The following is a 24384-nucleotide window of genomic DNA, read 5'->3' as shown; positions in this document are numbered from 1 at the left end:
GAGTTTACAAGGAAGCCACACGGTCTGCAGCAAATGAAACACGCAAGTAGGTGTTAGGACCCGTATTTCTATCAAAATTCCTGTTTAACACTTAAAAATGTCAGTTACGTTGTATGTCTGGCTTACTGTTCTGTGTCTTGTCACATATTGTGAGGGTTGTCTCGTGGTACATATTCTGTAATAAAGAAGCTGCTAGTTCCCTGCCCAGTGCTAGTACTGGCTATTCTGTAACACACAGAGACACCCAAACAGAAGCCTCTTGAAATTGAGAGGAGGAGAAAAAGTGAGTGTAGGGTAGATTTAACAGGTAATGAAGCATCAGATAAAGTGTAAATGCATCTTACTGTCTCTTTTTCTGTCCTTGTCATGTCTCTCTCTCTCTCTCTCTCTCTCTCTCTCTCTCTCTCTCTCTCTCTCTCTCTCTCTCTCTCTCTCTCACACACTCTGGCTCTTCCTCTTTCTCTCACTCGCTCTGTCCATCCTGTCCTGCTGTTGAGCTGTGTGTGCTGACTCGCTGGCACTTCCTCTCCCGCTTCAGAACGTGTGCAGTGACAGAGACAGGCTAATTACAGAGTCTTAATTAACCAGCTTCTTCTCCCCCAGCCCCTCTACACCACAACACACACAGGGGGAGAGATGGAGAGGAAAGGGGGAGTGTTAGTCACTGAAGAAGAGGAAAAAGTGAGGGAAAGAAGAGACAGACAGGCTCAAACAGAGACAGCATGAGCAGAGGAGAGAAGAAAGCAGAATGCTGTGCTGGTAGTTGCCAAAGGAGACAAAGCAGTGAGGGAAGAAAGAGAGGAAGAGAGGCAAAACGCATGAGACATTTCCACTGGCGAAGAGGAGAGCAGGCTGAAGTGTCGGGCAACAGAACTATGATTAGAAACGGGAGCAGCCCACCTGCCCTCAACGCTGTTGTCATGGAGATGGGGTTTTAGAATGATGCCGTGGTGCAAAAACAAAGTCTTTGTTCTAGAGATGGTTAATAAATCGATGATGATCTAAATCAAAAGTTTTTTCAATATCGGTGATACACATTTGAGGTGCATTTTAGACTAGAATGATAAAGCCGTTCTGTTCACTAAACCAGTATCGTTTGAACAGTTGCTACTTCGATACACTAGGGGGTGATATGAGCTGTTCACTCGATATGGGTGTGTGTTAGCTGATGTAACAGAATTGGTAGTTGATATTCTCCTCCTTCTTGTCCAACGATGTTACATTAGTTTGAAAAAGATGCACTTGCTGGTTTCATGTAACTTCATGTACACTTTTACAGTGTACTGAATAAACCATGTTTAGAGGGCTTTTCTCTGGAGGGCTTTGCTCTCCTCATGGTTACTGTTCTTACGACTGATGAGCTTTTGAGCCCAGTGTGTCAGCTGTGAAGTTATCAATTGCAGAGTCGATTTACTGTATGAAATTCTTAGTAACCATTAGAGAAATACATCTAAAAGAGTAAGCAAAAAGGTCTCCAGTGTGCATTTGGCAACATAGATTGCTACTTGAAAGTTTTTTCTTTAGCGTTATGTGAATTTCTACGTAGGTTTGACCTAAAATGAGATCAGATCACGTCACAGCAAAAGATAAACCAGTAAAACAAATAGCGTAAGGAATTATATAGTTTTTCATTCATCAAACAAAGTGATCCAACATTATATATTTTGGTTGGCAAAAGTATGTAACCTCTAAAATGATCAGTGTGGTATAGGGGATAATAGGGTTCAGGAGGTTTAATTAATTGGATCAGGTGTAAGTGTCTGATCCTGCACTATTTAAAAAACATCAACTTGGGTCTTTACCATCAAAGTTTGGTCTTTTTGTCATCACATTTGTCAGTGCACGCCATGTCTCATTCAAAGGAGATTTCTGAGCACTGCAGAAAAACAGTTGCCAATGCTCATTAGACTGGAAGGGGTTCCAAAACAGTTTCACCAATACACTGTCAGGCAGATAGTATGTATGGAGTGAAAGCCTGGAAAAGTCACTGCTATCCAGGATAAACATTGCTGCCCGTTTAACATTTCTTAAAGACCACCTGGATGACCCAGAAGATTACCTAAATAATGTTATGTGGATGGATAAAGCAAAATAGATCTTTAGGAGAACCCGAACACTGTGTTCTAGCATAAGAACCTCATTCCAAATGTGAAACACAGTGGTGTATCATGATTTGGGGCTATTTTGCTTCTATTGGACAGGGATAACTTGCCATCATTTGATGGAGCTTTGAATTCTGGATTGTATCAAGAACTTCTACAGGAGAAAGTTAGGGCATCCATCTATGAACTGAACCTCAACAGAAGGCGGGTCCTGCAGAAGGACAAAGACCCTAAAACCACCAGTTAGTCTACAAAGAATATTGAAGCACATTTTGAAGTACATTTAGTAATGGCTGAGTCAATGTCCAGACCTAACCCAATAAAAATGTTGTTGCAGGACCTAAGACGCGGTGTTCATGCGAGACTGTCAGTTCTGTCAGGAGGAATGGGCCAAGATTCCTCCACGCTAGTGTGCATGTCTGATCAACAGTTATGGGAACAGTTTGGATGAAGTCATTGCTGCTCAAAGGGGTCACACCAGTTACTAAAAGCAAGGTTCACATACTTTTGCCAGCAGCAGTATTTAATGTTAGATCACTTTGTTCAATAAATGAATGAAAAACTATATTTTTTTTGTGTTTTGTTCAGGTTTTTTTTATCTATTTGCCATTACTTAAATGGTGATTTGAACACATTTTAGTAGTGTGAATAGTTGTGTAACTGCTGAATGTTAAGCTTTTAAATTGGCTTCACAAGTATTAGTTAAGCTGTTGAAGTTCATGTTCAACTTGGATTAAGAGACAGGGCTGCTTTGTGGTTTTACTTTTTTGGACAAACAGCAATATGGTAAAAATGTTAATAAATATTATGAGAGATCACACCAGTATTCACTTTTATACCAGAATACCTCCCACCCCTATCACCCACCCCTATCACCCACCCCTACTGTAGAGAACGCTGAGTGTGGAGTGAAGGGCAGTCAGGTCAATGATCCTTGCTGTTAACATGCAGACTGACAGGATGGGTGGAAAGTTTTTTTCTATCTCCAGTTTTAGGAATTAGAATAAATGAGCTCTGAGCTCTGAGCTTTGGTTTACTCTGTTCTCCTTCTGCTCTTCACAACATATGAGTTTGCTGAGGCTGAACACTTCACTGCTGTGCTAAATTGAGGTAGTCATGTGAAATTAAAATATTCTTTTCATCTGTTTGGATTGGGTTATATTGCTCCGTTTATCTCCAGGCTAAGAGTGTTATTGGAGAAGGTCGGTTTAGTACTCTGTCTCTCTCTCTCTCTATCTCAACCACCCCTCCCCACCACGTGCACTCACACTCTCTCTGTCTCTCTTTCCCACTCTCGTTCACTCTCTCCCTGTCAGTGCTGTTGATTTGTGTTTGTGTCCCTTCAGATGGACCGGGTCGTCTTCTGCGTGTTCCTCAAGTCAGACGAGGAGCTGTACAAGAACAGACTGCCTGCTTACTTCCCAAAAGGTCTGTCTTTCTCTCTGTCTTTCTCACTCTCTCTTTTGAATAAACATTCCCTCTCTTACTCGTGAACACACTCTCTTTATCTCTCTCTCACCCTTTCTCACTCTTTCTCTCACACTCATGACCCTGTCTCTCTCACCCTCTGAAACACACACTCTGAGCCCCAGTGTGTCTCAGTGCTGTGGGGCTTTTTCCAATGACACCAGCCAAAAGTCACTCTCAGCCTCACGTCCATTAGATGGCATTAAATTCTAGGATCCGGCTTTTTGTTTTCCACATCGATTTCTTTTTTCCTTCTCATTGTTGTCAACATTAATCTATTTTGATCAAGCATAGTACATGCCATGGGACAGGGCTGTCACTTGTAATCATCTGTAATGTAAAAGTCCATTAGAAATCACCCATGGTTATTTTTGCTTTCTAAACAAACTGCACTCTGTCCGCACTGTAGAAAAGAACATCGTTCAGTGTTTCAGAGCTATCTTGGCAAAAACAGGCGTATTTAAGGCAGAAGAGAAAAAAAGACTTATCCAATCAACGTTGTTTTCTCCAAAAACCTCATGTCTGTCCCCACCCCTTTCAGCCGGCTGACCAATCAGAGAGCCTGCTCTGAGGACAGGTAATTGGCATGGTGTGCAGTAATAGTTGTTTTTGATTTCATGTTGATCTGGGAAGTAGAACACTGGAGAATTTACGGTAGTGTGCAAAAGTAAGAGACACTTTATTCAATTTCCAGTCAGAACAGCTGGTAAGTTATGCATTTTACGGGAGATATTTCTGAGGAGATTACAAATTATGCAAGATGATCCACTTACATAAGAAAGGAGAATGTCAAAGGAAAATAATTGGAGAAAAAAAAAACAGACAGGAATTGATTAAAAGATAAAATATAAGAAAATGGGAATCTTAACAATCAGTTAAACAGCACGTAAAGCTTTTATTTTGGAGAGAACAATGGACTGGCCACCGAAGAGTCCAGATCTCACCATCGCTGAATTTGCTGGATGGTGAAAAGCAGAAAATACAACCAGCTTCTAAGACTGAACTTTGGAAGTGTGGAAAAAATATCCCTGTAGATGTCTCTGAAAAACTGAAAGTAAGTCTCCCAAAAAAAAATATTGGAAGCTGTAAAAAAAAAAAAAAGACAAAAAGTAGATACAATATATACTGTAAATTATTATATTAAGGGCCTCTGTGATTTTCTGTTAAATATGTTATCTCCTTTTCCTTTAATGGTTGTTTTGACTAGAAATGAAATAAATGAATGGGTGGTCTCTGACTTTTGCACAGTACTGTAGTTTTTAAAACAGAAGCTTAGCATTAGCAGTACTTTAGCTGCAATGTTTACAGATAATTGTATGTTAATAGTTTGCAGTGCTAACAAACTAACGCTGACTATATTAACATTTGAATAGTGTCTCTTGCAAATAGAATATAATTAAAAAAGGAACTTTTCTGTTACTCTAATTTTTGTTTTAAGCCAAACATCCTATACTAACATTATATTATTTACTTGTCATTTATGTATTCATTGATTATATAAAATAACACCCTCTCGCCTGTTTTGTGAGTGGATTTATTAACAGCAGGTCGACTGTAACCTTGCTCTGTGCTGCTGTTGTTACCTGTCAGTGCGTGTGTGATGTGTGCGTGTGATGATCATTGTGATTTCTTATGCAGCGTCTCAGCTCAGTGCGTTTTTCCTCACTTCCAGATGTGTCGTCGAAGAGCAAATTATGAGTGGATTTAATTGCTGTGGAACCGCTCCGCTGTTTCTGCTGCCTGCTTCTGGTTCCCCAGTGTCTGCCCTACAAGCAACACCTACTGATTATTTTGGAACCTACTGACTTTTTTTTTTTCTTGCAACGTATATGACATCCTTTGTTTAATTCTTAGTAAGGCCTAGTTTTCACTGAACTGCCATTTTTGATGCTCAAAGAATGGCCTGCACTAAAGAAAACTGCCACCACATTTCACATGATGTTATTGAGGATCCCAAATGACCAAAGTATTATTTCAAAGTGGTCATCGCAAATGGCTTTGTACTAATATGTAACTCTCATATGAATCTCTCAGATTCTGCATATTTCAGTGGTGAATAGAGGGTTTTCACAGGTTGTTCCACATGTAGCTGTACCGAATTGTGTTATAGCCAAAGATATGATTACCATGCCATCATTTTGAATTACTGTAATCGAGTTTAAAGTTAAATGTGAATACAGCTCTCACAACCATTGGAAATCAATCTGAAATGGAATTGGCCATATTGTAAGTCATTCACAGCAGTTCTCCGAAGCAGGGGCCAATGCTTGTAACACTTAACCTTCAATGAAATTGCACTTTTTCTTCTTTTCCAGTGTACTTCATGTCTGTCGCTATGATGAAGGATTCTCATTAAAGTCCATTCCTCCCCGCTGAATGAATGGCCACTTCTGCTCTTAATGCGACTTTCATTAATTAGCAAGAGGCAATATAGAACCAACAGAATGCTTCAAAGCAGACCACACCTATTGAAATATTGAACTGAAATTGAATACGTGTTAGCCAAACCGGCTATCAGAACAGTCATTCTCTTAATGTAGTGATTTATGTTTCTACATCATTGGCTCTGCCTACATACCTCTCTTAGATGAGTGCAAAACGACATGTCCTTCTTCATCTCTAACTACTCCAATCCCTCTATTCTCCCCCATAAAAGAAGACAGCAAATGAGAGAGAGATGGAGGGGGGAACGGCGTGTTTGATGAACTCATCTGCAGCAATGTTCATTTTTTAATAAGCAGTGGGCAGTGCAGATACTGTCATCAGACGAGCAGACTGTAATGAGAGAAGTGAGGAAGAAAAGGAGGGAGGGAGCGAGGGAATGAAAGAGAGAAAACGCCAGAGAATAATTATCCTAAATCGAGACTTCATCGCTGTCCGATCAGCACTTTCTCTATCTCTCTCTTGCTCTGTCTCTTTCTATCTCTATCTCTCTCGCTCTGTCTCTCTTGCTGTGTCTGTTGTCCTTTTGCTCTTTCTGTCTTTCTCTATATCTCCCTTTTCCATCTGTTTCTCAGTCTTGTTCTTTTTCTCCTTCTAACTTTTCCTCTCTCTCTCTCTCTCTCTCCCTCTCCCCATCTGTCCCTTTTTCCTGTCTCTCATACTCTCCCTTCTCCCCATCTTTTTCTGTCTCCGTCTTTTTCACTTTTCTGTTTCTCTTCTGCTGTCTTGCCCTTTCTTTTTTCTGTCTTTCCCTCGTTCTTTCTGTTTTTCTCTATCTTCCCCCTCCCTCTTTCTCTCTCATGTTCCTTTTTTCTCCTCTCCCCATCTTTTTCTTTCTTTCTCTTTTCTCTCTCTCCCTCCCTCCCTCTTTCTCTCTTATGTTAATTTTCTCTCCTGTCCCCATCTTTTTTCTTTTTCTTTTCTTTCTCTCCCCCTTTCTCTCTCCCTCCCTCCCTATCTCTCTCTCTCCCTCTCTCTGTTTGTTTACTGTAGTGTTGTGTAGTTTGTACTGTTTGCTGTGTTAATAGGTGAATGTTGTTGGTATAGTAACTCTTCAGTGCAGATGAGTCTGTGTGCCAGCAGCTCTGCCCATCGAGATAAACGAGAAAGAGATGAGAGCTTGTCTTTTTTTAACCTCCTCTCTCTCATCTCTTTTTCCCATGATGCCCCCAAAGCTCTTCTTTTCAAAGATCTCATCATCTCTCCTTTCTGTCCTCCTCTCTTTCTCTGTCAGTTGCACTCTCTCGCTCTTTGGCTCCTCATTCAGGCAAGAGGATATGAGTGTGTGGCAGCACTCGCATGATACGAAGCTGATCTCCAGGTTAATGGCTGCTTCTCTCTCTCCATCACTCTCTCTTTCTTTTTCTTTCAATCTCTCTCTAACTCTCTTGCTTTTTATTTCTTTATCTCTCTCTGTCTTGACTTCTTTCTTTCTCTATCTTTCTCTAATCCTCTTCCTTTCTCTCCCTCCATCTCTAACTCTCTCTGACACTGTCTCTTTTTCAGCTCTCTCTCTCCAAATCTCTCACTGTCTCTCTCTCTCCTTCCTCTCTATCTCATTCTCTGACACTGTTTCTCTCTGGCTCTGTCTCTCTCTAACACTATTTCTCTTACACTCTCTAACTCTCTGTCTTTCATTTTCTCTCTCTCTATTCAACACTCTCTCGCTCCCTAACTTTCTTTTTAACTTTCTCTAGCTGTCTTTGTAACACTCTCTTTAATTCCCTTACATTCTAACGTCCTCTCTCTCTCTCTCTCTCTCTCTCTCTCTCTCTCTCTCTCTCTCTCTCTCTCTCTTTCTCTAAATCCAGTTATTTAATATTTCACACAGTATCACATCACTGCACTCCTTTCAAGGAGATGCATCAAAACTGTAATAAATCATTAAAATGAAATACATTTCAAAATAAGAGGTAAATAAGACGCATCTAATCATGAATAAGAAAACAATGAAATCTGGATGTAAATACACTAAACAAAATGAGACGTCAGCTCAACTTAAAATGATATAATAACAGATTACATTTTTTTTTTTTTTGAGTTGACTCAACTTGAGGACACCAGAGTTCACCCAACTCAAACTTCTTAGTTGAGTCAAATTCTCCCAGCTTTTGTTAGGTCTGCATCTCCGTTAGATGAACAAAACTGAAACTAAATTTTCATTTTTTATTCAATTTCTCCACCAGCTGGCACTCCTTTTATCACACTGTCCCATCAGGCATATTTTCCTCTTGGGCTTTCGGGAAATGGACAGCTATGGTACAGCTGGGATTCAAACTCACAACCTCCTGATTTTGGGATGAATTATTAGACAGTTTTACCACATTAGACTATGTCAAGCTTTGAGCTGCTCCAAGCTCTGAGTTGCTTCATGTGTTCCTGAGTAGCTCAGTGGACTAAGCCGTCACTCCAACAGGAGGTTGTGAGTTTGAGCCCCAGCAATGCCATAGACATCCATAGGTGCATACCCAAGAGGAAAAATGTCTAGCAGGAGTGTGTGATGAAAGGAGTCCTGGCTAGTGGGGAAGCTGAGTATAAAAAGCAAGTTAATTTTATTTACCTGAGATGCAGAATTAAAAAATTCTTGACTCCACTAAGAAGTGTAAGTTGGGTGAACTCTTGTGTCCTCGAGTTGAGTCAACCCAAGATGTAATCAGTTACTGTATCATTTTGAGTTGAGCTGACTTGAGTGATTAAGTGACATTTTTAACAGTGTAGGTGTGTTTCAGTTAAGGAGACAGTAGACAGAACAAATGCAAATCTAAATAGAACAAAACTTAAAACTATTTATGAAAACCCTCAGTGCAGCTGCTCCACTGTAACACTGTAAAAATCAATGTTTATTTTTTGTATTTTATGATTGTTACCTGTATGTTAATGTATGTAAATTGGAACTTCTGAAAAGGTTCTGAAATGATTCGGATCATGAAGGGCCCGATAATTATCTGACGAGTTGGATCAAGTCCAGTGAAGTCATTAAAGTGGACCTGCAGGGTGGGAGTTTGGGATCTCTTGACTAGCTTTAGTTGACCAGGCTCAGAAAGAGAGGTAGAGAAAAGGACCTGGTGAAGGAGTTGAGCAGGTGGATGGGGTCAGGCTTAGCTGCTCTGTGTGTTTATCAGGGTGAGTCTGGGTGGGTTGGGGGATAGTGGTGTAGGTAAAGGTGGTGGGTGGGTGTTTATGGATGCTGATGGAGAGGGCAGTGGGGTGGTTGGAGGAGGGGATACACTGCTAGTGAAATGAAAATGGCTCTTTAGCAGAAGCCAAGACACTCTGCTGCCCCTCACAATCAATGTGTTGATTTACTACCTGAAAGCCTGTCAAACCGACAGAGAACTAAGACGGGAGGGGTGTGTGTGTGTGTGTGTGTGTGTGTGTGTGTGTGTGTGTTTGTTTTCATACATTTTTAGGATGAGAATATTCTGAATAAGCAGTAAAAGTGAAGACACAGCTACCCTGCATACATATATAAAACACGAGGGACGTTATTGTTACTCAGTACAGTCGTTATGTCACATGTTTTGTTAATTTTCTAAGTGTGACTAAGTTAACAGATCCATATACTAGAGCACACTTTCTATTTATTTACTGAATTTTATAGTGGGGAAAAATAAAACATAAGACTTTGAATACTATAACATTTGTAGGCCACATTTTAATTTAGTTTGTTTTACAGTATATTACATTCAGCATTAAAATGTGCTCTGTTACTTATTTTCACTTAGAAAATCAACAAAAACGGAATTTTACAAGTGCATATGAACATGTGGTGACATATTTATAACATACAGTTTTAAAAAAGATGGTTCTTCAAGGGTTCTTTAGTAAAGGAAACGGTTCTATATAGAACCATGAACAACCAAAGAACCCTTTGCATGATTAAAGTGTTCTTTGCATCATGAAAAGGTTCTTCAGTTTGATGGAGAATGCAGTAGATGGTTCTATTGTCAAAAGGGTTCTATTTAGCACCAAAAATGGGTGTTCTTCTATTGTTACAAGCTTAATATTGTCACAGTAGCAGAACCTTTTTGGTGCTATGTAGGTCCCTTTTCAATCTGAAGAACCTTGTCGTGATGCAAAGAACCACTTTTTTCCTAAAGAACTCTTGAAGAACCATCTTTTTTAAGAGTGTATGTTTTTATATATATAGTGAAAAAGTGTTTGCCCCCTTCCTGATTTCTTATTCTTTTGCATGTTTGTCACACTTAAATGTTTCAGATCACCAAAAAAATTTAAATATTAGACAAAGATAACACAAGTAAAAACAAAATGCAGTTTATAAATAAAGGTCTTTATTATTAAGGGAAAAAGAAATCCAAACCTATAGTGCCCTGTGTGAAAAAGTGATTGCCCCCCCCCTCCCCATTAAACCATAAATTAACTGTGGTTTATCACATCTTTGGAAAGCTGAGGTTAATTTCCCTAGCCACACCCAGGCCTGATTACTGCCACACCTGTTCTCAATCAAGAAATCACTTAAATAGGACCTGCCTGACAAAGTGAAGTAGACCAAAAGATCCTCAAAAGCTAGACATCATACTGCAATCCAAAGAAATTCAGGAAAAAATGAGAAACAAAGTAATTGAGATCTATCAGTCTGGAAAAGGTTATAAAGCCATTTCTAAAGCTTTGGGACTCCAGCGAAACACAGTGAGAGCCATTATCCACAAATGGCGAAAACATGGAACAGTGGTGAACCTTCCCAGAAGTGGCTGGCCGACCAAAATTACCCCAAGAGCGCAGCGACGACTCATCCAAGAGGTCACAAAAGACCCCACAATAACATCTAAAGAACTGCCGGCCTCACAATTAAGGTCGGTGTTCATGACTCCACCATAAGAAAGAGACAGGACAAAAATGGCCTGCATGGCAGAGTTCCAAGACAAAAATCACTACTGAGCAAAAAGAACATAAAGGCTCGTCTCAGTTTTGCCAGAAAACATCTTGATGATCCCAAGACTTTTGGGAGAATACTCTGTGGACTGACAAGATATAAGTTGAACTTTTTGGAAGGTGTATGTCCCATTACATCTGGCGTAGAAGTAATACAGCATTTCAGAAAAGGAACATCATACAAACAGTAAAATATGGTGGTGGTAGTGTGATGGTCTGGGGCTGTTTTGTTGCTTCAGGACCTGGAAGACTTGCTGTGGTAAATGGAACCATGAATTCTGCTGTCTACCAAAAAATCCTGAAGGAATCCTGAATGTCCAGCCATCTGTCCGTGACCTCAAGCTGAAGCGCACTTGGGTTCTGCAGCAGGACAATGATCCAGAACACACCAGCAAGTCCACCTCTGAATGGCTTAAGAAAAACAAAATTAAGACTTTGGAGTGGCCTAGTCAAAGTCCTGACCTGAATCCGATTGAGATGCTGTGGCATGACCTTAAAAAGGCGGTTCATGCTTGGAAACCCTCCAATGTGGCTGAATTACAACAATTCTGCAAAGATGAGTGGCCAAAATTCCTCCACAGTGCTGTAAAAGACTCATTGCCAGTTATCGCAATCGCTTGATTGCCGTTGTTGCTGCTAAGGGTGGCCCAACCAGTTATTAGGTTTAGGGGGCAATCACTTTTTCACACAGGGCACTATAGATTTGGATTTCTTTTTCCCTTAATAATAAAGACCTTTATTTATAAACTGCATTTTTTGTTTATTTGTGTTATCTTTGTCTAATATTTAAATTTGTTTGGTGATCTGAAACATTTAAGTGTGACAAACATGCAAAAGAATAAGAAATCAGGAAGGGGGCAAACACTTTTTCACACCACTGTGTGTATATATATATATATATATATATATATATATATACACACAAACACTGTGGTAACGCTGACGTGGTGGTGGTGTGTTTGTGTGTGCTGTGCTGGTACGAGTGGATCAGACACAGCAGTGCTGCTGGAGTTTTTAAACACTGTGTCCACTCATTGTCCACTTTATTAGACACTTCTACCTTGTCAGTCCACCTTGTAGATGTAAAGTCAGAGTTTGTGTTGGTCATCCTGTAGTCCTTCATCAGTGGTCATAAGACACTGCCCACAGGACGCTGTTGGTTGAATATTTTTGGTTGGTGGACTATTCTCAGTCCAGCAGTGACACTGAGGTGTTGAAAACTCCAGCAGCACTGCTGTGTCTGATCCACTCGTACCAGCACAACACACACTAACACACCACCACCACGTCAGTGTTACTGCAGTGCTGAGAATGATCCACCACCCAAATAATACCTGCTCTGTGAGGGTCCATGGGGGTCCTGACCACTGAAGAACAGGGTAAAAGGGGGCTAACAAAGTACACAGAGAAACAGATGGACTACAGTCTGTAACTGTAGAACTACAAAGTGCACCTATATAGTAAGTGGAGCTGATAAAATGGACAATGAGCGTAGAAACAAGGAGGTGGTCACAATGTTATGCCAGATCGGTGTATATATATATATATATAATACACACACACAAACACATACGGAGATGAGGTTAGGTTGAGAGGGAGTTAGATAGCATTGTTAAAAATAAAAATTCCTATCAAATGCTGACAGTGTTTTTCAAGTATGTACAATTGAAGTGTAGCACTGAGGCACATAAGCACATAAGCGTAGTGCGGCTAAAAGCTCAGCTTGTTCTGCTCTGGTCGTTTGCCGTTCCTCTGTTCTGAGTGGTAATAAGTGTACTTCTGAGGCGGACAGCACGAGAGCCTTGAGTGAATTCATTTCTAGTCTGCGTTGCTGAAGTGCTGCTGTCTCACTAACTGCTCTGCATCGCCTACCTGCCGTGTTTTTCACCCTGCGTTGTGTCTACTGAAATATTAATCATGTTTACTTTAGGGTAGCGCAGTGTATGGGAGGAGAGGAGCTGTATAGATTTACTCCTCCTCATCCTCCTGTCTCTCTCTCTCTCACCCACTCAAGCGCAGATGTACACCATCAAAGTCAACCACCATTCTCAAAACGCTGACATCTCTTATCAAAATGGCATTTTCCTCCCATGATTTCATTCACAGAAGGATGAGAAATGAAGTCTGCATCTCGCTTGTGAATTAATGTAGAATAAACTGAAAGGAACTGAATTTTGGAAGCGGATATATTGGTATCCTGATCTGACGTCTCTAGCTTGCTTGTGTAGAAAACACATCAGTCAATTTAGTTTCCTACTGAAGGCCCTGAAACATTTTACATAACACTTCTTATAACATAAAGCAGCGATTCGCCCTCTTTCAGTGTGCCAGTGTTAGACAGACATCATTCCTAGAGGGGAAATTACACTACAGTCATGTTGAACAGTCACGAGGCGGTGGGCTGAAAGCTGCTTTCAGCTTTATTCAGAGAGAAGAAAGAGAGCTGTTCCTCCTCACACGGGTATAAGAATCCAGGCTTTGCACTAATTGATGTTTTTAACAGTGGCTTTGCTTAGGAGTGGTTACCAGATGAACGTCCTGCTGTACAAAACAGCATCATTAATCTGATTATGGGTCATTCTACAGAAACGTCCACTTTTTGATCTATCCATAGGAGTCACTGGTGTTACTGATCGTTATTGGTGTTGCACATAAGAAACGTAACACCAGACATTTTTAATGAAAAATATATTTTACAAAATGGCCGCTACAGAGCATCAAAGCACATGCTGTCAATCATGGAATATCCACTAAAACATGTAATTTAATCCATTTGTATTCTATTTTTTCACAATTACCTAAGAATAAAGTAGGTCACACCAGTGACTTCAACTAAAAGCCTCACATGAAATCATGAGCTAAATGACAAAATGTCTGATAACTGAAAGACACAGTTCAGAAAATAGGTAAAAGGAAGTCAAGTGATGCCATCAGTGTGACTTTTATTTCAAAATGAGATTTTTTGTTACGCAGTAACACCATTGACACAACTCCTGGGGACAACGACTTTCATTATATATTTTTATTATATTTGTTTGGCATTTGTTTTCTTTGTCATTCAAATCACATATTTTGTAGTTATGTACAGATTACTGCAGTTAAAACTGCAGAACTGTGAGGTGCTTGGAATTCCATGATTGATTTAAAATTCAATATTGCTAAATTGATGACTGAAGAAGGTGTAATTGTTAAAGTAACATTGTTTAATTTTAAAATATAAATAAATTGTAACCCTAACATGTTTTTCAAGTGTAATATACCTGTAAAATATTAGGGACACAAAAATGGACGTTACCATAGAATGACTTTTATCAGGCGCTCTCTCACGAAGCACGTTCATCAGAGAGGGGGTTCCGGACTGAGTTTCAGCTTCACGAAACCTCACACGTTGAATCGTGGTTACCTCGTTTCACGAAGACGGTTAACAACTTTCTCGGTTTAGATACTGAAGCTTAGTGGTAGGGAGTCGACTCCAAAAGAGTCGACTCTTCGGGCTCGACTCTTGGCCAACGACTCTGAGAGTCGAAATGCCTGGAGTCGACTCTTCGACTTCTCGGGTCCACGTTATTTCAAACGTAACGTCGTAACGTTAAACGCCGTTCCCTAAGTTTATTATTTAGCAGTGAAGCCTGGCTGTTTGACGGCATGTGGAGTGCAGGATACAGTTCGGGTTCGCGTAGCATTCCTGTGTGTAATTTTCAGGCTTGGCGAGCGTGTCGGCGCACTAACGGTGCTCTGCTGGCCTAATCGAATCCTTTTGTATATTCCATATAGAAATATCCTCTAAATACAAACTCTGTTTAAAATTGTTAGCCTGTCACCCAGCCAGCGTTTTGAACTCAATCACATATCAGTGACAGCGCTAAAGAGTTAGTAAACTACATTTAGGATGCTTTAATCTTCGCTACATTCTTCTGTGATGCTGGAGATTAAAAATTTAGCTCATTATAAAGTAGCATGTCGATACGCCGCGTGAGCACGCGACGAACCTGCACATCACACGAGTCTGTCCCAATTGCACACGTTTAAACCAAGCACCCTCGAGTTAAGGCTGCAGTTAAACATGCACAGGTGGAAATCATTACTGATTAGCCGATCGTTCCCACAGTCACTCTCTCCAGCTCCACTACTCCACATCCTTTATTTCATAATCACCTGGGTTGAATCGCAAGCAGCCTCTACTCCCTCTGTAGTACACTGGAAAGTCCAAATAATCATAACTCATATAGTGCACTATGTAGGGAGTAAGGAGCCATTTGGGACTCAGCCTTAGTGTTTGAGGGTGTCTAAAAACTTTATGCATTGCATTCTGGGCCCTCCATGTAATAAAATGCAATGTACAATAGCTACTCAGCCTCTCGATCAGTATGTAACATCATATCTGAGCTGAGAGTGCAGGTCTGAGAGGACAGTTAGGCCCTCCTCAGGAGTCCACCTGTCAGTCGCTGATTGGTCCAAGAGCTGTTTATGATCCTGAATCCTGAATTTAACCTGCACTGGAACAGGTTAGCTGTGCAGCACAAGTTGTCACGGTGATGTAGTCTGGTAACAGTGATCCACCAACATGAGACAGACTCCTGTTGTTTTTGAAGAGGGCAAGCAGGTGTAGGTTTTCAGTGTTAAGTACTTTTTTTTAGCAATAATTCAGCAAGATATGACTTTAAATAATATTAAACTGACAGGTTCAACAATATATTCTTATAATAATAATACATTTCTATTAAAGCAAACAACAACCATCATCATTATTATTATTAATAATAATAATAACTGAGTTCTTATTTCTTTAATTGCAGTTTTTGGATCACCAATTATTATTGATAAATTAATCAATTAACATAAACCAAGAAACATATGCTTCTTAATTAACACTGTATTTTCAAAATATGTCCTTTATAATTGAATTCCATTATTCTGTCCTTCCCCTGCCTCTGCATCCTTGTGCGATTTAGATGAAAATAATACTATAACAGAGAAGAGCTGCACAGAACCAGCAGGCTTTTTTTTCCATATTTCACGCTGAGACCTTAACTGTAGCGTAAATGGCTTGTGAAGTAGTGTTTAAACCAGAGATGTGACAATGACGCTTTGAGAATGGCAGTGTATCATACATGCACAACAGATGCTGCTTTTATACAGTGTTAAATGAGAAACGTGTTTAGAGCTCTTTTAAAGGTGTCACTCAGCGTCCTGAGTATAAATGGTAGAACTTCTGCTTTGGGTTAACTTGTTGTGTAATTATAAATCAATTAGTTATTCTCTTACTGAATTGGAGTGTTAAGAAACATGAACCTCATTCAGATCTCCACAAAGAGATGCTGCACCGCATCCTCACAAACCCTCACCGTGGAGAAACAGTGATCCTGCTAGAGAGCGAAAAAGAACAGAGCGTTTTCAGTGGGAACCATAAGGCTTGTGGAGGTGTTTCTAGGTGATTTGCTAATTGAAGGGACACGTTTTGACACGTATACAGCTGCACTACGGTTAAAACACACATGTATTATTCATACAAACACAAACATATTTCACTCCAGGCATAAAATTGATGGGTTTTTGTTTTTTCTGCTGCAGTCTCCTTGAATAAATGTTACTAAGAGGCTGAATTACTAAGAGCACATTCATCACACGCACACACATAGAAATCCTTGTAAACGCACGTCAGAGTGTGTAAATGTTGCCTTTGAGGGGCTTCGGCTGTTTTCATATATTTTAAAAACATGATGTAAATATTATTTCCAGTCAAACTGGCCATTAAGTACAAGTTCTTCATTTTTGGCGTAAAAACATATTTAAAACACAGGCCTCAACAACTAAACATAATATCAAATTATTAGTATTTAGTGTGTCCACTTTTTGCCTTTCCATTTCCATTTTTTATTCCTTTTTGTTGGGAGTCGTACTTCAGTTTTTCAAAGAAATCTGCTGGGATGTTTTTCCACACCTCTAAACTTCAGTCTTAGAAGTTGGCTGAATTTTCTGCTTCTCAAGCATCTCAAACACGTTAAATGATGTTGCGGTCTGGGCTCTACAGTGGTCAGTCCATTGTTCTGAGAGAACCAGCACCTTCTTTGTTCGAGTTCATTTTCTCAATAACAGCTTCTTGATATCTACACATCCTTATAGACCCATAGCACTGAGTTGTCTTCTCACAGTGGAAGGATGGACAGGAACACCTGTGGATTTATTCAGATCTGAAGCAAAAGTGGAGCTCGATTTTCTCCTCTCTCTCAAAGATGAAGGCCTTTTCAGTTATGGTCGTTTACCAGGTGCACAGTTGTAACATTTTCTTTGTATCTTTTACAAATGTTCAGCTCCAGTTTTGGAAAATCCTGCTTTTCCTCTTATTTTCCTTTGACTTTCTCCTTCATTATTCAAGTGAATCATCTTATATATAATCTCCTCAGAAACATCTGAAAAATTAATCATAAAGCTTAAACTCAAGCTTAAGTACTTAAACATAAAGCTACTGTTTTGACTAGAAATTAAATAAATGAAGGTAAAGTCACCCATACTGTACACAAACGTCAGGGTGCGAATACCAGTTTTGTCCCTTTTAATGTACTTGTAGCCTGTCTGTGTGTGTGTTTATACAAGTGTGATTGAAAGGACAGGTTGTGTGTGAGAGAGAGCATTTGAGTGCTCTCCCCTCACCCAGCTCGATTTTGTTTTATTTTATTTTTATTTTGAGTGTTTAATGTATTAAAAGGGCCGAGGTAATGAATTATAATCTTTAATGCAGCCACCGATCGATACTTGCACAAAATAAATCAGCTTTTTACTGAGAGCGTCAAAGCCTTTAATACACTAGGGGCGAAAGGGGAGGGGGGAGAGAGAAGGAAGGGAGAGGAGAGGAGAGAAGGAGAGGGGAGGGGGAGATGCCAAGAGTCTGTGATGGAGGAAGGAGAGCAAGAAAGAGAACAAGAGGGAGGGGTTAGATGAGAGTGACTGAGATGGATAATATTACTGGTGACTATATTTAAGAGCAAGTCCTCAGAGACCATATATTTATAATGAATATGTACGAGGTCAGAAGGTCAGAACTCATCAAGCACTGTTAGCAGCCATGTCACTCTGCCCTCACCCTCGGCCTGCTCTGGCTTTGTCAAGGACCAAATACAACAGGGACACTGGCCCCGGGGCCACAAATAATCTCTATCATTTCAGCCTCAGCCAAGGCCACTCTAGCAGTAACAATAACAATAGTTAGCCTAAATTCTGCTTGTTGCTCTGCTACTCTCCACTTCTTTCCACCTTATTACAAAGCAGTGTAACCTTCAATGCAGCTTGGTCACAGTGCTCAGTGCACCTCTGCATTCATATATACTCCTACAAAAACACTGTAAAACTCTGAAACCTGATATTTCTGTCTCAATTTCAACTGCAGGCCAACAAAATGACAGCCCATGATTGTCACTGAATCGTCAGCCACAGTATATCATCAATTCATAAACAAAATGGTCTACACACTGATGCATTTTGATTAATGTCACCATGACAACTGCATAATTCATGAATTGTATTAGCGTTCCATTTGTCATTTTTGAGTTATGATTCAGCCCAGGGTTTGTCAAAAAAAACCCTCTTTGCCTCGCACCCACAATGTTTTAAGACCTCCACTTCCCCCCTCTTCTCACTCCCCTCCCAAATGTCAGAGTCTCTAAAGTGTCAGCTGGTGCGGAGCGAGGCAGCGAGAATTAATTTGCCCTCATAAATATGTTGTTAGCATCACTTTGTGTGAGACACACTCATATTCATATTCACTGTACTGACATAGAGACCCGCTGTGTTCACCAACTACAGAGCAACATGCTGCCACCTAGTGGTGAGGTAGTGAAGCATAACTACTGCGATGGTTTATCGTTGCTACAATTTTAATTATGTACGTATAGTACTGTGCACAAGTCAAAGACCACCCTTCATTTATTTAGTTTCAAATCAAAACGGCCAAGTTATTCATTTTTCAGGAAATATTTTGGAGTAGATTAGATGTAAGATAATCGGCTTGCATCAGGAAGGAGAAAGTCAAAGGAAAACAAGTGAAAAAAAAGGAGTTTCCAAAACTGGAGCTCAAAATTAAAAAAAAATTACAGAGAAATTGAGACTCCTAACAACTGTGCAAGACCTGGTAGACCAACAACACTGTCCCCATCATATAAACAGCAGTTAAAGCATAAAGAAATCAATCAAATCAAAGCAATCAACTTCTAAGACTTTGGAAGTGTGGAAGAACGTCCCTGCAGATTTCTTCTTGTGGCTTCTGTATATGTGTATGTATATATATATATATATAAATTAACTATTTGCATATCAATTTATATACAAATATTTAATGCCTGTTGTGACTAAAAATTAGGTAAGTGAACAGTGGAGTTTTGCACAGGAATTAACTTGTATTTGGGACAATATTAAAACAAATGTACAAATTGTTTTATTCAAGCTTTACTTAAAATAGATCTGTTTTAACTTATAGTGCAAATCCCAGCTGGACCATTACATGCTTATAAAACATGTATAAACATAAAATATAAAAGATGTACATCATATAAATGTTGAACAGGGAAAGTGTGCCCAAAAAAGAAACGTAAGTAATACAGAGTTATCATCCTACAACTGTGTGAATTGTGCTGTTGTTCTTAATCCATGGGTTTGTCAAAACTGGAATGGAAATCTAAAGAGAGACAGAAAGAAACTGTGGTTATGTTACACAGATCTACCTCGGCTGCGTGAGTTATGAATGACCAGCAGTGCATGGCCAGGACTGATCTACTGACCTTCAGCTCCAGATGAGACACGGCTAACGTCAGAGTGCTCAGGAGTGAGATTCTCTTCACTCTCACCTGAAATACCTGATTTTGGGAGAGAAAATACATTTCCGTTTTCTCAACAAGTTTCATGCATGTTTCTATATTAATAAAATAAATTGTGTGTACTACAGTTCATACTGTCTACATACTGAACTGTAGCCAGTTTATTAGATACAGCTACCATATAGGTGAGGTATCAAGACGTGCCTTCTAATGACTGAACTCGGCGGCTTTAGGGTGCACCCACTGCTGATGTTGCTGAGCACGCAGCTTGTGTAATCTCCATAAAAACCTTGTCAATAGAATAGGACGCTTTGGAGCAGCTGCACATGAGCCTAGAAGGTCACCATGCCTAATGCGCCAAGTGTCAGTTAGTTGTGTATGAAGCCTCCAGCTTTAGGCTGAGGAGCAGTGGAACTATATTCTCTGGAATGATTAAGCACCATCCAATACCTTTGGGGTGAGTTTTAGTGGTTTGTGATCCAGAAATAATCATCCAGCAACAGTACCTGACATTACTAATGCTCTTGTACCTGAATGCAAACAAATCCTCACAGCAATGTTCCAACATCTAGTTTAAAGACCTCCCAGATGAGGCTGTTACTGCAGCAAACTCCTCAATAACATTCTTGATTTCAGAAGAAACGTTGGATGAGCAGGTGACTAGCTTACCTAATAAACTGGCAACTTAATGTATATTTGTAACGAATTCTTTAGCTATTAAATATATATTTAAAATATTTTTTTCAGAAAATACATTTAGACTCTTCTCATTTATCTTGCATGCCTTTCTTCCATTCCCATTTCTTCTCACAGCCCTCCTTCTAAAAAGAAGTTATGCATTGCATTTATCTGATTCAAATGTGTACATAATTTCCACAAATAAAATATATATTACATCAGTACAATTTTTTTTTCAGTTGACTTTCTCTTAGCAGTAATGTTGTTGATATAATATATTTTATTCATTCAGAAATGATGTACATATTTTAATCAAGTAATTCAATGCATGCTTATCTCCCCTCTGTCTCTCTTTCTTCCCCCTCATCTCCTCTTCATCCCGATCTCTCGCTCACCTCTCCCCTCCTCGCTGGGTGTGGGGCTGCTGTCCTGTTCTTTCTCCCACAGTGCAGAGGACGGTGTGCGGAGGCGGCCGCGGGGCAGGGGGCGATGGTCTCCCGGGCTGAAGGACTGGGACACGCCACTGTCTTTGCCCCGGCTCAGACCCCAGCCATGCCTGGAGCCCAGCTTGCGGCGGGCCGTCCGCAGCACCACTTTGGGCTCCTCCGTCTCTCCCTGTGAGGCCACCCTACGCAGGGGCGAGGGGGAAACCGGGGCACTGCGGGGGTCCTGCTCCTGAGCTGGAAAGACCACAGGAACACATTGCTGTCATAAGTAAACCTCACATCTCTGAAGGTGAAAGAAATTAAACGCTCTTAATGTGTGTTATTTAGGAGTGTAAATCTCTGACCTCACAATAAATTTAGTTGATTTAGTGCAACATAAAGTCTCCAATTTAAACGAGATTTGATTATTTTGTTACAACTCAAAATTATTTACACAGCATTTGAACATAGGCAATAAAAAATAAACCTGTTTATATTTTTAGGTTTAAATATCATGAGAAATTAATTTTGGCTATAAATGAGCATGTATGTCATTAGATATTATTGGAATCAATGCAGTTCAATCGCCACCTTTAGACTGATGCATCACAATGCACAGATGCATTTTTACATCCCTAATAGAGCTGAAAGATTCATTTTTTTTATCAAAATTGCAATCAGCCCTCTGAATGGCTTCATAGTTTATCCTCTGATTGTATCCATCCATCTTGTTCCTGGACATGCTCTTCCTCATTTATCTTCAGCTCTTCCATAATGGTGTTTTCCAATGAATTGGTTCTTCTCAAAATATGTTAAAAATAAAATCACCTTCAGTTTAGTTATCTGGGCTTGAGGTGAGAGGTGAAGCTTAATTTGTTCGAGGATCCTGTCTCAAGTTAAAAATTAGGAAATTTTTCTTAATAACACAGATATTGTGAACTTCCTGTAGATGAAATAAACCAATCAAAAGCAACCAAACCACCATGTGCTTTGTATGACAGTTATGAGGTTTTCTTATGGCAGTGACAGTACTAAACATTGGCTTTTGAAACACTAACATTACATTACATATTAGAGTCATATTATTTTTGGAATGGCTTATAAATATTATTAGCATCCATGCTGAAGTATGATTATTTTGAAACTCTCTTCATCAAAGGGCCAGTTATGAGATATGAGCTTTTTTCTGCTCACAAGTTCAGGATCGATTTCCTTAGCTCTATAAAGAGTTACTGTTCTCTAAGGTGGCCTACAGTGAACACATCTGGTAGAAGTCCAAGAGTGAGAATTATAGCAAGACTACTTTAGAATGCAAGCCTCTTATTGTGATGGGCTTTGTGGCACTTTTATGTCTTTTACAGAGTCTGTAGCTGCCTGTTTACTGTCTGTGCTGCTCTGTGCATGGTCTAATAGAGCTGCAGTCTCTCACTGTGTGCTGGAGAGGAGGGTGGCGCATCTGTGGCATCTGCCAGGTTCTCTATGCTGCCGGCAGTGATGTACTGAGCCCGACCCTCTCTGCCTCCTTTAGGCTTTATCAGCTTCTTCATCCGATCTGCAATCCAGTTCGACTTCCTGTGGGGACCAGAGATTAGGTGTGAGAAAAACGAGCGAGAAAAGCAGATAAAAAGCTGTAGTGGACAGTAAGAGGTAGATGGCAGGTAGGAAAAAAATTTAAGTTGAAATAAGATGAAATGCCCTGCAGGAACAGGCCCTGAGGTAGCGTTAAATCACACTGACTTGGCTTGTTTAGGTGCAGGCAGACTGGGCTCCAAAATCCGATACTGATCCATTATCTTCTCCACTAACTTCTGCTTCTCCCTGCGTAGCTCATTCAGCTTGTCACTAAGAGAGAGAAGGAGAGTGAGAGAGAGTGACATGTTAGGTGCAACAAGTGTGCTCATTGGAAAGGTAATGAGTGAGATCTACAAAGTGAAACTCAAATCTACTGACTTTCATTGCAAAGCTTAAGGTTAGAGTGGGGTTTATGTGTAGGCACAAAGGTGGGCAATATGAGAATATTAGTCATGCACTGAAATGAGAATTCCTGGCTGAAACAAAAAAATGAAATTCGAGACACACCTGGCCAAACAACAAAATCAAAAAAACATTTTTTGCTGCTTTATTTAAGCATTTGAAAAGGTACTAAACATAAAAAAACTATCAAATCTACAAGACAATGAAGAAAATTGCCAAACTGAGCTGACAATAAAAACTGTTAACTGTAAATAAATGTAATAAAATTATTCTGTTTCTGTTGCTGAAGCTTTGAATGTAATTTAGCATCCATATGTGCCTGTGTGATATGCATGAAGGGGGAGTCAGATTTTGCGGGAAGGTAGAATAGCTTCCTACAGAGTTCAGCGACACAGTCACGTTTGTTCATTGTTACAGTTTACAGTAATTCATTCACATCGACAAGTCTGCACAACCTTAATAAAGACCTGGATGCATTTTGAGCGGGTTGAGAGAAATATTGGTGTTCACTGAAAAGATTTGGGTGATTACTGACTTCTAATGTTAGTTAGTAACATTAGCCTTGTAGCCGCAGCACTAAAAAGTTTGGACACCAAACGCATCTTGGCTGATCAACCACATCTGGGGTAAGGGGAAAATCATTAGAAATGCATCGATACTGGAATCAGATACAGGCCAGATACTGTGCTCATGTACTCGTACTCGACCACATAAAAATTCACTGATACCAACATCCGATACCAGCTGACACCATGTGATGTAAGTCAGTGTACGCTGCTCCGCTAATGAACAAATGACACAAGCTGGCATATTCCCACCAGGAATACACTGTGAGATTTTAGCCTGTTGTTAAACACACAAACACAATCACAACCACTAACTCAGTATGGCTGGACACAAGTACGCTAACAAAACGGAGGCAAAAAAAGCTGACAAGTATGTCGCCGCCTGCTTTTAGTTTCAGTGCAGAGTGTGGCACAAGTTAGCAAAGCTACTGTAGCACAGTTTCTCAGCCTGTTTGCTCAGTACTCGGGTGCACAGCATGTTATTTCAAATGAAACAGCTTTACTGATAATTGTCTGTAGGGGCTGCATTTCATGTAGTATTTCAATCAGATTGAGCATTTTCATACAGTGTGAATATATGAAGCTTAGGCTTTGTCTGTACACAACAGTGTAACTTTCTCATATTTGATCTGGAAAAAATGATAAAGATGCATCCCTAAAAATTATGGAATAATTCCATCAGATGAGTAATAATAATTCTGTTCAGAGTGGTGTGATGTAAAATGTTGGCTGCATTGAGTTTTTGTACATAATGATAATGGTAAAATACAGTGCCCCGCTCTGCCATAAATAGCTTTTTAAAAAATGTTTCAAAGTAAAATAATCTCAAAATGGCTTAAAAATATCTGAGGCAGTGTATTTGTTTACATTTAAGTTTTGGTGAGTTTTCTTTAAACAGCATTAAATGCTTCTGACACCTCTGCTCCTATCAGCACTGCTATGAACAATTCTGACCTGGTAATTTTCTCTAGAATGATGCATTTTACATCAAGCCACTCTGAATCACTTCGTTTACATCTTTACCATTTAA

At 39.8% G+C, this 24384-nt stretch overlaps 2 protein-coding genes across 3 annotated transcripts in view; one reads left to right on the top strand and one right to left on the bottom strand.

Moving 5' to 3' along the window:
- Positions 1-5946, top strand: part of macrod1 (mono-ADP ribosylhydrolase 1) — a 115528-nt gene extending 109582 nt beyond the window's left edge. Inside the window, exons 9-11 of one of the 2 annotated variants that reach the window (XM_036568465.1) lie at positions 3449-3530; positions 4111-4146; positions 5242-5946. In XM_036568465.1, the coding sequence (XP_036424358.1) occupies positions 3449-3530; positions 4111-4118 (90 nt within the window). In that variant the 3' untranslated portion in view covers positions 4119-4146; positions 5242-5946. The remainder of the gene's footprint in view (positions 1-3448; positions 3531-4110; positions 4147-5241) is intronic. The other variant, XM_036568464.1, reaches the window with a different exon arrangement.
- Positions 5947-19139: 13193 nt separating this feature from the next.
- ccdc88b (coiled-coil domain containing 88B) overlaps positions 19140-24384 on the bottom strand; it is a 29131-nt gene continuing 23886 nt past the window's right edge. The window contains exons 25-29 of the mRNA XM_036568461.1: positions 22552-22656; positions 22244-22386; positions 20785-21069; positions 19676-19750; positions 19140-19572 (exon numbers count right to left, since the gene is read on the bottom strand). Coding sequence (XP_036424354.1) covers positions 19538-19572; positions 19676-19750; positions 20785-21069; positions 22244-22386; positions 22552-22656 — 643 coding nt within the window. The 3' untranslated portion in view covers positions 19140-19537. The remainder of the gene's footprint in view (positions 19573-19675; positions 19751-20784; positions 21070-22243; positions 22387-22551; positions 22657-24384) is intronic.

Source organism: Colossoma macropomum, unplaced genomic scaffold (genome assembly GCF_904425465.1).
Source record: "Colossoma macropomum unplaced genomic scaffold, Colossoma_macropomum, whole genome shotgun sequence".
NCBI lineage: Eukaryota > Metazoa > Chordata > Actinopteri > Characiformes > Serrasalmidae > Colossoma > Colossoma macropomum.
Note: the sequence above shows the minus strand (reverse complement) of the source record. Positions and strands in the feature narration are given on the sequence as shown.